Below are 16010 nucleotides of genomic sequence, written 5' to 3'. Positions count from 1 at the left end.
TTACACTTATAACGAAACTAGAACAAAAATTCAGAAATTGTATACCTGTAATTTGGGGGAATGTGTTTAAAATTAAAAACAAAAACCAAAAACTTTTTCCAAGAAGAAGCTCTGTGCACTGTATTAGGATGGGCTACTCTGATTCAGAATCTGTTGCCATGGTGACCAATCTGGGTGCCTTGTGGGCTCTGTAAGACAGGCTAGTGTGGTAATTATATAAGCTGAAGTGCTGCTGAATAACCCCGGGAAGGCAGGACTGCCTCAGTGCAATTTCTAGGAAACCACTATTTTAAAATTCATACATCATAATGCCTTCTCCTTTTATATGGAAATCTACCATTTGTATTTTTTGTATATAAATCTGATAAGACTGATAGAGTAGAAAATAAAATTTACTAACTTCTGAACATCAGAAATATGCCGAATTAACTGTATTTTATACTAATGAATTTATTTCCAACAATCCTATTTTTTTATGACTGGACAATGAACCAGCAATTAAACGGCCTACTGTTTGTCATAATATGCCACGTGTGACTTAGTTTTTTTTTTAAATATGTAATATATAATAATTATAAAAGTATAAGTAGGTAATTGATTAGAACAATAAATCAATGCCATTTTTAACCTAAATAGACAAGTTAAATTAGTTAAGTGTGAAGTGCAATTAATACATAGATTTCAATAATTTCAATGAAAAATATATTTAAGAAGAAGATACATACAGATCTTATCAATCTTTTTCATATTTTACATTCCACATTGTCACACGCGGTCATAGGCCATGCTTGTAAGAGATAGATCATTACTTGGCACACAGGAAATTGGTTTCTGATGATGATGTAATGTTATTCCTTCATTCAGCAAACAGTTACTTAATGAGAAAGCTAGATATTTCACCTTAAACAAGTCTTTTCACCTCCTCGGGTCTTCAGTTTCCTCATCTGTAAAGTAAAAGTTCGTATCCAGGGCCTTTCCAGATCAAAAATTCCACAGTTCTAGAACTCACAAGATAAAATAGTCTTCATTATCAGTTGTCTAGTACTTTTACTTTGAAGAAAACTACTATTTATTCAATACTGACCATATCTTGACACTGTGTTTGACATTTTACTTATATTACCTGTGGTACTATAAGGTAGGTACTGTAATCCCACTTAACAAATGAAGAAACAGGGTATATAATTTGAATCTAACTCAAATTTCATATACTTTGTATTACACCATGCACATTAGTGAAGGATCTTCAGCTATCTCTATGGATGGATGATATTTTTGTGATGATAAAAAAATGTAAAGTACGATTGTATAACATGTCAGAACTCTGAAAGCATTGATTTTTTTAATTATTAAAGAACTGTGAAATCAATGTGACAAAAGATTAAACTGAACTATCATGAAATAGGGACTTGCAGATTCTTCCAAAGGCAATGGGATGTAAGAAGTGGACACTACTTAGTGCAAGAACAATGCTAAAAATGGGACTTAGACATTCTCTTACTGTTTATTAGTACCCATTTTTGTCTAGTCATACTTAGGTGATTAATCATGGATCTAGGTCTGATGAATTGAATTTTATAAAAATTAAATGCTGGTAAAAATAACCATTGTAATGAGCACTTAAAATGACAGATATGACTTTCATTAACCTGAGTGTTTTTTCTACTACTCCTCAGAAAGCACTTTCTCTCCCCCTGTATTTGAAGATGAGGCTGATAATGAAGCGGCTATTCAGGTGTCCACATTTATTTGCAAAATCATCGTGTATTCCACAAACTCCCTCCATTACGTACATGGTCTTCTGTTCAGTAGTTTTACATACTTTTTACTGAATCAATACTGGCCCTTTCCTGTTCTGTCCAAAGAAGAGCCCCCCCCGCCCCAACCAAATGCTTTATAACTCAATGAATGCAGTTCTGGCTCTTTATCTTGGAGACTTTTTTGCCTCAAGTCCCAATGTTATACCCCATCTTGTTTTCTGTTGTGTGAAAGAGGGGTCTGATGACAGATTTCATTTCCCAGAATTTATTACCTATTGTGTATATTGCGGTTCAGTCACAATGACCCCATCTGCATTTAGGTTGAATGGGGGGCCCCCACCCTGACCCAATTTAATAAAAAAATAATGAGGCCACTCAAAGCTCATAGATGTGTCAGCACTATGAAAAGGGTCTATAATCAATGCAAATGTGATGTTTTCCTGCTTTGTGGAGCACAGAGGTTTGACACCCATCTCTTTTACTGGATCAAATCAGACTCCCTCTTTGCTTTGAGAATCTAATGAAAGGTATGGACTTTCTTCTCCCCTCAAAAAAAAAAAAATGCATGTGGCTGGATAATTTATTGAAATGTTAATTGGTGGGTTGTTTCATGCTCTATTTTTTCCTCCCTCCTGTTTCAGGAATGTGGTCAAGCCTCTTGAGATGCGAATTGTCCCCCTGAGGTTGTACAGAGCACAACCTGCCAATCCATTCATGGTAGGCCTCCCGGAAAGTTCAGGAAGCTTTGTATTGTCCAAGGATGGGCTGGAAGAGTATCAGTAATGACTGAGCTCGGATTTCCTGCCATCCAAGGCAGAATGGGGGCTTGAGGTCACGTTTAACTTGATTTAAAGTTTATTGCATAATATGATGTTTTTGCACACTTGTGTGTAGATATAGGTTCCCATCCTCTCTATAATTCTATGTACCCACACATAATTTTACACAATATTTCTGAGGGTTTGTGACCTCCATCCCCCAATTCATCCTACCCCACTCTCTGAGGTCAATAATAAGAATTTTAACGTTTATTAAGCGGTTACTATTGAGTTTTAACACAGAATAATTCATGTATTTTTAATGAAGAGGAGTAAGGGTTAAGAGGTTAAATAACTTTCTTAAGGTCACACAAGCCGTATTGATGGAGGCAGGATTTGAATCCAGACACACATGGGGTAGTAGTAAGCTATACTGTTGCACAAAAGCCATTGCTCTAGGATGCTATCCTCAGGACTGACTTTTATTTCTTTTATCTTCCTTAGTTTCCTAAAGACACCCTTTAGTAATCCACGCCCCTGAACCTGGTCATAATGTAACAAATCCCCATACAGAGATCAGTCACCATTCACACTCTGACATATTAAATGAGGCCCCTGCTATATGCCATTACCTGTTGGACCCAGGTCCCCACTATGCCATCCCCACATCTTAGAAGAACTCTGTGGCTTTGACTGGCTATTTCACCTCTCCAAACTTCAGGTTCCTTATCAACGAAATGGGGATGATAAAAATACCTATGACATGAGATTGTGTGAATTATATCAAAAGCAGGGCACATTAATTACTTGGCATAGGATAGGGCCTAGTACATAAGAGTTCAATAAACTGCAGCTCATTGTTATAATTAAACTGCATTATTCTAATCATGAAGAATTGCCCTCAGTTGATACTTCTTTGAAAGCAGACAAGGCCTGGGATCTGGAAGGTCTTCTGTGACTCCTTCAGGCTTATAAATTATTCCTTTGCACTACCATAGTATTATTAATTTTTTTTTTTTGCAGTACGCGGGCCTCTCACCATTGTGGCCTCTCCCATTGCGGAGCACAGGCTCCGGATGCGCAGGCTCAGCGGCCATGGCTCACGGGCCCAGCCGCTCCGCGGCATGTGGGATCTTCCCGGACCGGGGCACGAACCCGCGTCCCCTGCATCGGCAGGCGGACTCTCAACCACTGTGCCACCAGGGAAGCCCTACCATAGTATTTTGAACATACTTCATTGTTGCTTTTTGGATTCCATAAAAATTATGTTTTCACATATCTGTTTTCCATCACTGGACTGATAGCATCATATTGATTGTTGACATCTCAGTATCTAGCACAGGATCAAGCACTTAGGCTAGGAACTCCAGGAGTCCACCCCAGTTGTGCCTGGCTGTGACCTGGGTATGGCCAGAATAAAATATATCTATAATAATAATGATTTTGTATGTAGGAATACTAGGTATGAAATAATATTTGAAATGGAACAGAAAAGAATGAAGTACTATAGTTTCACATATTTTACCATTAGCATTTTCCCCCAGCTTTATTAGATATATAATTGACACATACATATTACTATTTTTCTTATTCTTCTCAGGGACTGTTTAATTTTTTTACTGTAACAGAAAACATAGAATATAGCAATATTTTAAAGGTAACACACATCCAGCCTTCAAGTGAACTAAAGATTTTGTTAGATGTTCTTTATAGAATTTAAGTTAGAATTTAATATTGGAAAAAATAACTTATCATTGACAATAAATATACAACTTCTTACCTTTCCCTAGTTTGTGTAAATTGAGATCATTTTAAGTCAAGATTGGTAGCATAAAATGTCTTCAAAGCTGGTGCACAGAACTCCTGTACCAGCCATTTAAATGAGTTCTCAAAGAGTTGAAAAGAATGCTGATTTCATTCGATTTACTACTGATGTGTCTCATGGAGAGAAAGGTTGACTATTAACAAAACAGTTAGACTTGAGGAAAGGTTTTGAAGAAAGAAAATGAAAAGCATTTAAAATTTAAAATGTAAATCAAGTTTCTAGCTTTAGAATAGAATATTAATTCAGGCCAGACTAATTTCAAATTTATGATAATTTCATTAGCTGCATTGAAGCTTTCCTTGATCCAATCTGTAAAAGAGTAGTTTGCTAATTAATAATTACAAAATATGGGAGATATTTAAGGCATTGTTTTCAAGCACTATTTGCATTTGTTGTTTTCAAGCACCATTTGCTCACAAGCTACTAATTATAATTTTAATTCATTTATTAACTTAGATCCAACAGAATCTTTGGTAATGTTTTACTATTCATTACTAATATTATTGTAATTACTTAAAAGTTATATAAATGCATTTATGTTCCAATAATATAATTCAGAATTTTTAAAGTAATTAAACTTCATTTTCTGGTATAGGTTACGTGTTAGCTTTTAATTTACTAAAAAAGACTTAATAGACAACCTCTAAATTAATACTTTCAACTATATAGTGAAGGACTGAACTGCTATGGAGAAGTAAATAAATAAAACATTCTTACAAGTATGGTGAAACCTGTCAATGTTTTTTTTTTTTAACTAAGCTACAAACTTTTTATCAATCTGTCTTAAACTCACACTAATCAGATAAAATAATTTGTATAAACTCTTTAATGCAATAGGGCATCTTTCCACTTTAATTAATATCCTTACATGCCTACAACGGTCATAGTTTACCTTTGTTTCTCAAACAGTCCATGTTAATTTCTGTGGTAAAATTGTAAGTAATAGTAATTATTATAATGGATGAGTAAGTTGAAGACAAATATCAATCCATGGTTCTTTTCAAAATGGTACTATTTTTTTTTCCATCTCAGTAGTTATATAGAGCTCACTGATCCTCCAGTCTTCCTCTTAAACCTGTGACAAATCTTTTTAGAAGTCCCCCTGAGACCCTTCTTCTTTCTCTTTTCTCTGGGTTTTACTTGGGATTCTCACCTAAGTTCTTTCTCTTCCCCCTTTGTATTCACCTTTCATCTCAACTGTTGCCATGGAGTCAACCATAGCAACGATTGCCCAATCAATAGCTGTCTGATTTCTCAAAAGCAGCTCAATCCAATTTGTCTCTGTGGTATTTCTTTATATATATAAAGCTAGAAAAAAAATCCCAGTTTTAATCATTTAAATGCTTTATTAATTGATGCATATATTTTTGCTGAAATTAGTATTTCTTTGCATGTAATTTTGTTATTCTCAATAAGCAGGATTTATTAAGAGAGTTTTAAATAATTTAAATTTTATATTTTATAAGCCCTTTACATAAAATAAATTCACAGAAACAAATGTTCTTTATACTCTTGTTCTAGAGGACAAACTGATCCCATGTGGAAGCTCTCCCTTCCATAGTGATTAACTAGAAATAACAGAAAAGATGTGTGATTTTAAAATCCACTACCACAGAGGGAAACATAAATGGGTAACTTCAGGGGAATCCTAGAAAAATTTTTAAAATGGAATTAAATATGAGGAAAAAAACCAAAGGGTGCTGCTCTGGAGACTGCTGGTTCCAGACAAAATGGTGTAAACACATTCCATTTTATTTCTCCCACTAATCACAGCAACAACAACCACAAAAATCTTGGGAAAAAAATGTAAGACACTTATAGAAGACTCTAAAGGGAGGATAAAATAAAGTGGAATGGCTAGGGACCTTGGAACTTGAGGAACAACCTGGCAGTAAATTCTCTGAGTTTTTTCTTGCCTCATAAATACCTCAGCCTGAATGCTAGAGAACCTAGAAACATCAACAGTCACAGACAGAAAACAGCCCCAAGAAAAGTCTGCTTTCTCTAGCCAGAGGACCAGGAAAAGGTGATCCAACAAGACACAAACTCCTTAACCATACCTGCCTGTTCTGGGTGGGGGTGAACATTAGGAAAAGCACCACTCCTCTCCCCTACCACACTGGGCACTGCAGTGGCAGACCAAGGGGGCAGAGCTCTGTTTTCCACTCTGCCCACTGTAGTAACAAGGAGATAACCCTCGCCACATGAGTCAGAGGGTGAAACCCTGTCTTCGAAACTTGCCATGAAACAAAGAGGTGGTACCCTTCCATATACCCAGACAGTGCTGAGAGATTGTGGGATGCAGTACAGTCATCTGCGTAACCGAAGCAGAGCAGATCAGAATAGCATGGCAGAGTCTTGATAAACTAAACTGATATTTGAACTATAGTACACCAAAAGAGTAACAGGATATGCATTCTGAACCTCAATAGGTTGCTAAAGAAGATGACTTAATAGGAACCAAAGTCTCATAACACAATACTCAAAATGTCCAGGGTACAGTACACAATTGTCATACCAAGAACCAGGAAAGTCTAAACCAAATGAGAAAAGACAATCAATAGATGACAACATCTACATAACACAGATGTTGGAATTGTCTGAGCAGGATTTGCAAAAAGCTGTCTAAAATGCTTTAACAAGCAATTGTGAACAATTTTGAAACAAATTTTAAAAAACAGAAAATATTGCAAAGAAATAGAAGATGTAAAGAAAAATTAAATGGAAATTCTAGAACTGAAAAATACAATAATCTAAATAAAAACCTCGCTGGACAGTCTCAATAACAGAATGGAGATACCAGATAAGAATCAGTGAACTTTAAGGTAGTTTAACAGAAATTATTTAATCAAAAATACATAGGGAAAATGTTTTTTGAATAACTGAGCCCTAGGGACCTATAGGATAATAACAAGAGATCTTAGATTCATGTTATCAAAGTCCCAGAAAGAAAGAAAAAAAATGCAGTATTGAAAACAATTCAAAGAAATAATGGCTAAAAACTTCACAACTTTGATGAAAGATATAAACCTACAGATTCAGGAAGCTGAGCAAATCACAAACAGAATAAACTCTCCAAAATCTATACCTAAATACATCACAGTCACAGACAAGAGAAAAACTTTTGAAAGCAGTTAGGTAAAAATCAACACATTACCTACAGAGGAACAATGATTCAAATAACAGCTGGTTACTCATTAAAAATCATGAAGGTCAGAAGAAGTGATACAAAATTTTTCAAGTGCTGAAAGAAAAGAACTGTCAACCCAGAATTATATATCCAGTAAAAATATGCTTCAGGAGTAAGAAGAATTAGAGGATAAAAAAAAATTAAGAGAAATTATCCCCAGCAAAATGAAAGAATAGCTAAAGCAAATTCTTCATACTGAAAGAAAATGATAACAGAAGGAAACAAAGAACATCAAAAATGAAGAAAGAACAACTTAAAGGATAAAATATATGGGCAAGTCCAATAGATTATTTTTCCTTGCAATTTAAAAAAGTCATGTTTAACAGTTATAACAGTGTCTGATATGGTTCTCAGTGTATGTAGAAGTAATATTTTAAGACAACTATATTATAAAGAGGGAGAATAAAGTGACCTAAATAATGGTGATGCATCCACATTACACTTGAAGTGGTAAAATACTGATGATAATAGACTACAATAAGCTGCATATACTTATTGTAACACCTAGAACAACCACTTAAAAAAACTGAATGAAGAGACAGACTCAAGAGATAATACTGTAGATAAATCAAAATGGAATACAAAAAAAAAAAAAATGCTCAAGCAACACCGAGAAAGACAAGAAAGGAAAAATCAGAAGAATGAAAAATAAAGAGAATAAACAAAGCACATAATAAATGGCAGACATGAATTCTGAAATATCAATAATTACCTTAAGTATAAATAGCCTAAAACACATGAAAAAGGGAGCTGCAAAGCACATGAAGCAAAAACTTACAGAAATGAAAGAAGAAATAGAGAAATCCATAATCACAGTTGGGGACTTCAATATCCCTTTGTTAAAAGTTAGTAGAAATAGTAGAAAAAAATGTTAGGAAGGATTTAAGAGAATTAAACAATACCCAGCCAAAGAAATCTAATTGATATTTATAAGAACATTCTACCCAACAGCAGCAGAACACACATTCTTTTTAAGTGTGCTTGGGACATCCACAAAAGACTATTTCTTAGATCATAAAATGAACCTTAAGAAATTAAAAGAATTAAGATCACATAAAGTATGTTCTCTGATCATAATGGAGTCAAACTAGAATTCAATAACAGAAAGAAAGGAAAAAAATCACTAAACACTTAGAAATCAAACAATCTACTTCTATATAATCCATGTGTCAAATAAGTAGTCCCAAGGAAAGACTTTTTAAATCAACTGAATTAAAATGAAAATACAGAACATCAGAACTGTAGAAAACCACAATGAGATATCTATCACTACATATTAACCAGAATGGCTAAAATAAAAAAAATAATAATAATGACAACACCATATCCTGGCGAGGATCTGGAGAAACTGGATTTTTTCATACATTTTTGGTAGGGATGTAAAATAGTACAGCTACTTCAAGAAGCAGTTTGGCAGTTTCTCAAAAAACTAAACATGCAACTATCACGTGACCCAGCAATTGCATTCCTGGGCATTTATCTTAGAGAAATGAAAACTTATGCTCACACAAAGACCTATAGATGAGTGTTCGTGGAAGCTTTTTTGTTATAATCAAAAACCGGAATCAGTCCAGATGTTCTTCAACAGGTGAATGGTTTAACAAACTTTTACACTGTTACAGTTACACTGACCATGGAAAACTACTCAGCAATTAATTTAAAATGAACTATTGATATATACAACAATTTGGATGAATCTCCAGGGAATTGTGCTAAAAAGCCAATCCCCCAAAATTGCATACTGTATGATTCCACTTATGTGACATTTTTGAAATTGCAAAATTTTAGAAAATGAAGACAGAATAGTGGTTGTGAGGAGGTGGGGAAAGGAAGGATGAGAAGGAGAGAGGTATGGCTGTAAAAGGGCAACATAAGGGACCCTTGTGGTGGTGGTAATGGAACTGCTCAGTGGTGGAGGATACATGAACCTACAAAGGTGATAAAATTGTATAGTACTTAATACACACACACATACAAATGAGTACAAGTAAAATTGGGGAAACCTGGATAAAATCAATGGGTTTCATCAATGTCAATAACCTAGTTGTGATATTATACTATAACTTTTCAAAATATTACCATTGAGGGAAACCGGGCAAGGTGTATGAGGGATCTCTCTGTATTATCTCTTACCACTGCATGTGAGTCTATAATTATCTCAATAAAAATTTCAATTAAAAAATCTGTGGTATGTAGCTCAAGCAGTGATACAGGGAAATGTATGGGAATAAAATGCTTAAACTTTAGCCTATGTTGCTAGTAATTTTTGCTCAGAAAGTCCTGATTATGCAGAAAGATGAAAATATTAGTTGCTTCTGGACAAATATATCACAGATTTAAATGTAAAATATAATACTATAAAACTTTTAGAAGAAAACATGAAGAAAATCTTTGTGACCTAGAGTTGGGTAAAGAGTTCTTAGATATGACTCCAAAGGCATGATTCATAAAAGAAATAATCACTGAATTGGAGCTCATCAAAATTTGAAATGCTTGCTCTGCAAAATACCCTATTAAGAATATAAAAACACAAAACAAAAACTGGGAGAAAATATTTGCAAATCATGTATTCAATGAAACATTCATATCCAGAACATGTAAAGAGTATTTTACCTCAACAGTAAAGCAAACAATCCAATTAGAAATGGGCAAAAGATTTGAACATACACTTTACCAAAGGGAATAGAAAATATGTACACTCAAAAATTTTCAATACCATTAATGTGGTAGGCAGAATAATGGCCTCCAAATGGTGTCCACCTTCTAATTTCTGGAACCTGTGAATATATGATCTTACTTGGTGGAAGGGACTTTGCAGATGTGATTAAAGTTAAGGGCCTTGGGACTGCCCTGGCAGTCCAATGGTTAAGACTTTGCCTTCCAGTGAACGGGGTTCAGGTGCAATCCCTGGTCGGGGAGGTAAGATCCCACATGCCTCGGGGCCAAAAAAACTAAAGCATGAAACAGAAGCAACATTGTAACAAACTCAATAAAGACTTTAAAAATTGTCCATGTCAAAAAAAAAAATCTAAAAAAAAAAAAGTTAAGGACCTTGAGATAGGGAGATTATCCTGGGTTATCCAGGTAGGCCCAGTTTTATCATATGAGTCCTTAAAAGGTGAAAATCTTTTCTGGCTATGGTCAGAGATACACAGCAACAGAAGGGTCAAAGATATGTGATATTGCTGGCTTTGAAGATGCAAGGAGGGCCAGGAGCCTCTGGTGGCCTCTAGAAGCTAGAAAAGTCAAGGAAATAAATCTTCCAAAAAGGAATGAAGCCCTGCCTACACCACAATTTTAGCCTCATGGGACCTGTGTCAGACTTATGAACTACAGAACTATAAAACAATAAACTTGTGCTGTTTTAAACTGCTAAAGTGGTGGTAAGTTGTTAGGGCAGCAATAGAAAACTAATACAATCAGTCATTACAGAAACGCAAATTAAAACCATGATGAGATACCAATACATGCCCATTAAAACAGCTAAAATAAAAATTACTGACAGTAGCAAACACTGGAGAGGATGTGGAGAAACTGAATCCTCATTAATTGCTAGTGGGAATGTAAAATGATACAGCTACTCTGGGAAGCAGTTTGGAATTTTCCTTAAAACATAAACATGCAACTATCACATGAGCCAGAAATTGTACTCCTGGACGTTTATCTTAGAGAAATGAAAACTAATGTTTACACAAAAACCTATAAAGTAATGTTCATAGAAGCTTTATTTGTAATAGCCCAAAACAGGAAACAATCCAAACGTCCTTCAATAGATGAATCAATAAACAAACAGTGATATACCCATACTATGAAATAATTCTCAGCAATAAATAGAAACAAACTACAGACACATGCAACAACTTGGATGGATCTCAAGAGTATTATCTGAGTGAAAAAAAAAGTCAGTCTCAAGGAGTTGAATACTGTATGATTCCATTTGCACAACATTCTCAAAGTGACAAACTACAGTGATGGAGAACAGGTCAGTGGTAGCCAGGGGTTAGGGCTGGGGAAAGTGTGTGACTATTAAGAGATAAAATGAAGGACTTTATCTGCAATGATGGAACATTGCTGTATCCTGGTTGTGATGATAGTTATCTGAATCTATGTCATAAAATTTTATAGAACTACCCCCCCAAAAAAACCCCACAGTATACAACAGCATCATTCATAAAACCCAGAGAGTGGAAACAACCCAAATGTCCAACAACTGATGAATGGATACACAAAATGTGGTACATCAATATAATGAAATGGTTTTTGGCAATAAAAAAGAATAAAGTACTGATACATGCTACAAAATGGATGAAAACATTAGGCAAATATACAGAGACAGAAGGTAAATTAGTGATTGCCTAGGACTGGAGGATAGAGAATCAAGAGTGACTGCTAATGGGTATGGGTTTTCTTTTTGGATGTAATGAAAATGTTCTAAAATTAGATTATATTGATGGTTTTACAACTCTGAATTTACGACAAATCAGTGAATTGTACACTTTAAATGGGTGAATTTGTGGTATATGAATTGTATGGCATATGGTATAAGAATCATAATTTCAGTAAAGCTGTTTTTTTAAAAAAAGGAGTGCATGTCAAAACTGATGAAATCTGAATGAGGCCTGCACCTGAGCTAATGGTATTGTGCCAAAATGAGTTTCTTGGCTTTGACAACGTATTACATACATTGTACTGAGTGAAGGGTACATGGGAATCCTCTGTACTATTTGGCAACTTCTTGTGAGTCATAAATTATTTCAAAATTAAAAAATTATTTTTAAGGAAAGTGTGCTGCTTCATGAACTTGGTTGAAAGACCTTTGAAGTAGGAGGGAGCCCTGGGGCAATGGACAGAAAGATGACAGGGTTACTACAGCGGGAGCAGTCAAGTATGTCAAGCACTCCATGGTTCTCCCTGTGTAAAGAAACAAGCAAGAGTGGTGCCACCTTCAGGCAGCAACAACACATGTAGAGGCCTCCACTGGAAAGGAAGGACTAGGATCTTGGAATAATGGTCACAAACAGGAGGAATGAAGAGTGTCCATCCCTCCTGTAGCTATAGGTACACCCCAATCAATAGTCTATTCTGCCTCTCCCACAAGTGACTGCAAGCAGTCTGCCAGTCCACTCCCAGCATCATTTCATGAATCTCCCCCATATGTAGGCTGGAGTAAATTGATGGAGCTTTCCCAGGATGGCCAAACAGGGCAACACAAATACAAAGATACACACACGACCACTTAACAGTTGAGATTAGCCAGCATCGTGAGAAAGAGGTACCATGCATGAAAGAATGCACACGTGAAGAAATAGTTAATAGAGCTGGCAGCACTGGACTTTAGACACCATCACTACTTTATTTAACACATATTTCCCGAGCTTCCCTGTTATGTACCAGGTACTTTAACTTCTGGAGATACCACAGTAAACACAACAGGCAAGGTTGCTACCATCATGGACATTTCAATTTTTACTGGTCGAGACAGACAACAAAAAATATAAACAAAAGAAAATATCAGAGCACAAAACGTGTTTTGGACAAAAATAAAGCAGGGTGGACCTTCCCTGGTGGTGCAGTTGTTAAGAATCTGCCTGCCAATGCAGGGGACATGGGTTCAAGCCCTGTTCCGGGAAGATCCCGCATGCCGCAGAGCAACTAAACCCGTGCACCACAACTACTGAGCCTGTGCTCTAGAGCCCGCGTACCACAACTACTGGGCCCACGTGCCACAACTACTGAAGCCCGCGCACCTAGAGCCCGTGCTCTGCAACAAGAGAAGCCACCGCAATGAGAAGCCTGTGCACTGCACGAAGAGTAGCCCCACTCACTGCAAATAGAGGAAGGCTGCACGCATCAACAAAGACCCAATGCAGCCAAAACTAAATAAATAAATTAATTAATTAAAAAAAAAAAGCAGAGTAAGAAAGGAGTAGGGGGGGAGAGAGAATATGTCTTTGAAGGTATTAGGTGCTGCTTTGGATAAGGTAGTCAGGGATTATCTCTCTGATGGGGAGGTAACCTTTGAGTGGAGATCTGAATAGTGGTGAGAGCAAGTCTTATAACGTCCGGCGGGGTGGAAATAGGGCTAGCAGGGGAGCGGAACAGGTATATGTGTGTGGAGGGTTTGAAATTTTGACAATAGCAGGGAAACCAAAGTGTTTGGAGTAGAATGGGCAAGGGGGGGGGAGAGTTCAGAGAATCCACAGGAGCCTGATCATCTAGGACAATCTAGGCCATTTTAAGGACTTGTAATTTTATTCTAAGCTTAATTGATACAGTATATTCCAAGAGTATTTTAACCAGCAATTCTTTAAAAAGAATCAGCCAGCAATCGTGTAAATTAAAGGCTTCATCTTTGAAATGAATCATTCAATAGATGAGTAGAATAGCAGATGGGACACACAAAAAGAGCAAATTAGTGAGCTGGAGGAAAAACCCAAATATTTTTTTTCCAGAATACAGGACACACACACAATAAAAAGATGTAAAGTAAGAAGAGGAAGACAGAATCTCAAACAATCCATCCAGAAGATCCAAATTTTACCTAATAGAAGTTTTGGAAGATACTATTAGAAAAGTCCTTTTAGGAAAAATGGAGAAGAGACAATGTTCAGAGCAATACAAATATAAATATATGCTTAAATAATACCATTAAGAAGTTTCAATTTATATGAAACAGAGCAAATTCTGCACCTAATAAAGACACAAATATTTATCCAAAATCCATGGATCATTACAAAATATGACCATATACTACACAACAAAAGAAGAAGACAGTTATTTTATAAGACTATTACAATCTCTAAATGTAAACAGGGCAAATCCTGCCCAAGAATAAAATTAGAGGTCAATTTCACTTAAGAACATAGAGGTAGAGTCCTAAATAAATATTAGCAAATCAAATCTGGCAGTGTATTTTTAAAAAATGATGAAGTAGAGTTCACTGTTTTTTAAAAAACTCTATATGTAATTTATTATGTTAACACATTAAAAGTTAAAGCAATATGATTATGTCAAATGACATAAGTAAAACTTTAGGTAGAGTTCAACATTCATTTAAACTTTAATTTTTATTTTTTCAGCTACAAGAGATTTATTAAAGAAAGGCTTCCTAGAGACATTCAGCGAATGGCAGAAGGACAGGGAAAGGGAAGAAGCCAAAAAAGGATGTGATTTCATGTGAAGTCCCAGCCTGATTCCAAGGTGAACTCTGGAGCATAAATTACTCCTTAGACCATGTCCTTCCTTGAAGCAAGGGAAGAGGGCTTGGTATTCTCTGCACTTCCTGCAACTGTGGTTTGGTGTCTGACATTAATTTGGGGTAAATCCTCAGTCATTATTACTTCAAATATTGCTTTTGTTCCTTTCTCTCTTTCTTCTCCTTCTGGTATTCCGATTATGCATGTTAGATCTCTTGTCGATGTCTCACAGTTTCTGGTTATTCTGTTGTTCTCTTCAGTCTTTTTTTTCTTTTTTTTTGCTTTGCTTCTCAGTTTTAGAAGTTTCCATTAAGATATCAAGTTCAGAGATTCTTCCCTGAGCTGTGTCTAGTCTACTAATGAGCCCATCAAAGCCATTCTTCATTTCTGTTATGGTGATTTTGATCACTAGCAATTCTTTTTGATTCTTTCTTAGGATTGCCATCCCTCTGCTTTACATTATCTGTCTGTTCATGCATGTTGTCTAGTTGTTCCATTAGATTCTTTAATATATTAGTCATAGTTGTTTTAAATTTCTGGTCTGATAATTCCAATACTCCTGCCATATCTGACTCTGGTTCTGATGCTTGTTCAGTCTCTTTAAACTGTGTTTTTGCCTTTTAGTATGCCTTCCAGCCTCTCTGGGAACCAGTGAAATGGCAGGAAAATTTGAACTGTAATCATTAAAGACTTGCTAGAGGATTAGTATGGACAAGTATGAAAGTTAAAAACTCCAAGGGGACCCAGTCATGGGGGGCTGTCCCACACTTGTGAATTTTATCACTAGGAGCTCCAATAGGTCCTCACAGTGAATATCAGAGAAAAATCCCTTTGTGCTTCTAGCAGCGAGAGGGGAAAAGTAACCTTTTTGAAATGTGTCATTGCATTCTATTCTTCTTAACAAAGGCTGCCCTTGGAATAAACTATTTTACCAGAGAGTAACCTGGGGAAGGGAAACACTCAACTCCAGACTCCTGTAGCCATCCTCTCCCAGCTAAGAGCGGGGAGTGGGGGGGGTACTTAGAAGCACTGGTGAGGTTCACAGTGCAGAGGCAGAGGCTCACCAAAAGACTGAGACCTAATCACAGGACTATAGAACACCTCCTTTCTTCCCACACCTCACTGCCACATCACTAAAGGCCTACTTACAACTGTTCCTTTTACTCAGTATACCTAAATTAGCGGATAAATACCAAGTTCACGGAGGGTAATATTTGCCATTTTAAAGATGTCAATTCTCCAAAAATGAATCTATAAATTCAGTATATCCCATATCTAAGG

The 16010-nt window shown here is 36.0% G+C and overlaps 1 protein-coding gene across 1 annotated transcript in view; it reads right to left on the bottom strand.

The window, feature by feature from the left end:
- ASB4 (ankyrin repeat and SOCS box containing 4) overlaps positions 1-13250 on the bottom strand; it is a 103617-nt gene extending 90367 nt beyond the window's left edge. Inside the window, exon 1 of the mRNA XM_089917648.1 lies at positions 901-13250. Coding sequence (XP_089773774.1) covers positions 901-944 — 44 coding nt within the window. The 5' untranslated portion in view covers positions 945-13250. The remainder of the gene's footprint in view (positions 1-900) is intronic.
- Between the last annotated feature and the right edge of the window lie 2760 nt (positions 13251-16010).

The sequence above is a fragment of the Delphinapterus leucas genome, chromosome 9, assembly GCF_059928025.1.
Source record: "Delphinapterus leucas isolate spDelLeu-1000000601 "Yukka" chromosome 9, BTC_Dleu_Yukka2, whole genome shotgun sequence".
In the NCBI taxonomy this organism is placed as follows: domain Eukaryota; kingdom Metazoa; phylum Chordata; class Mammalia; order Artiodactyla; family Monodontidae; genus Delphinapterus; species Delphinapterus leucas.
Note: the sequence above shows the minus strand (reverse complement) of the source record. Positions and strands in the feature narration are given on the sequence as shown.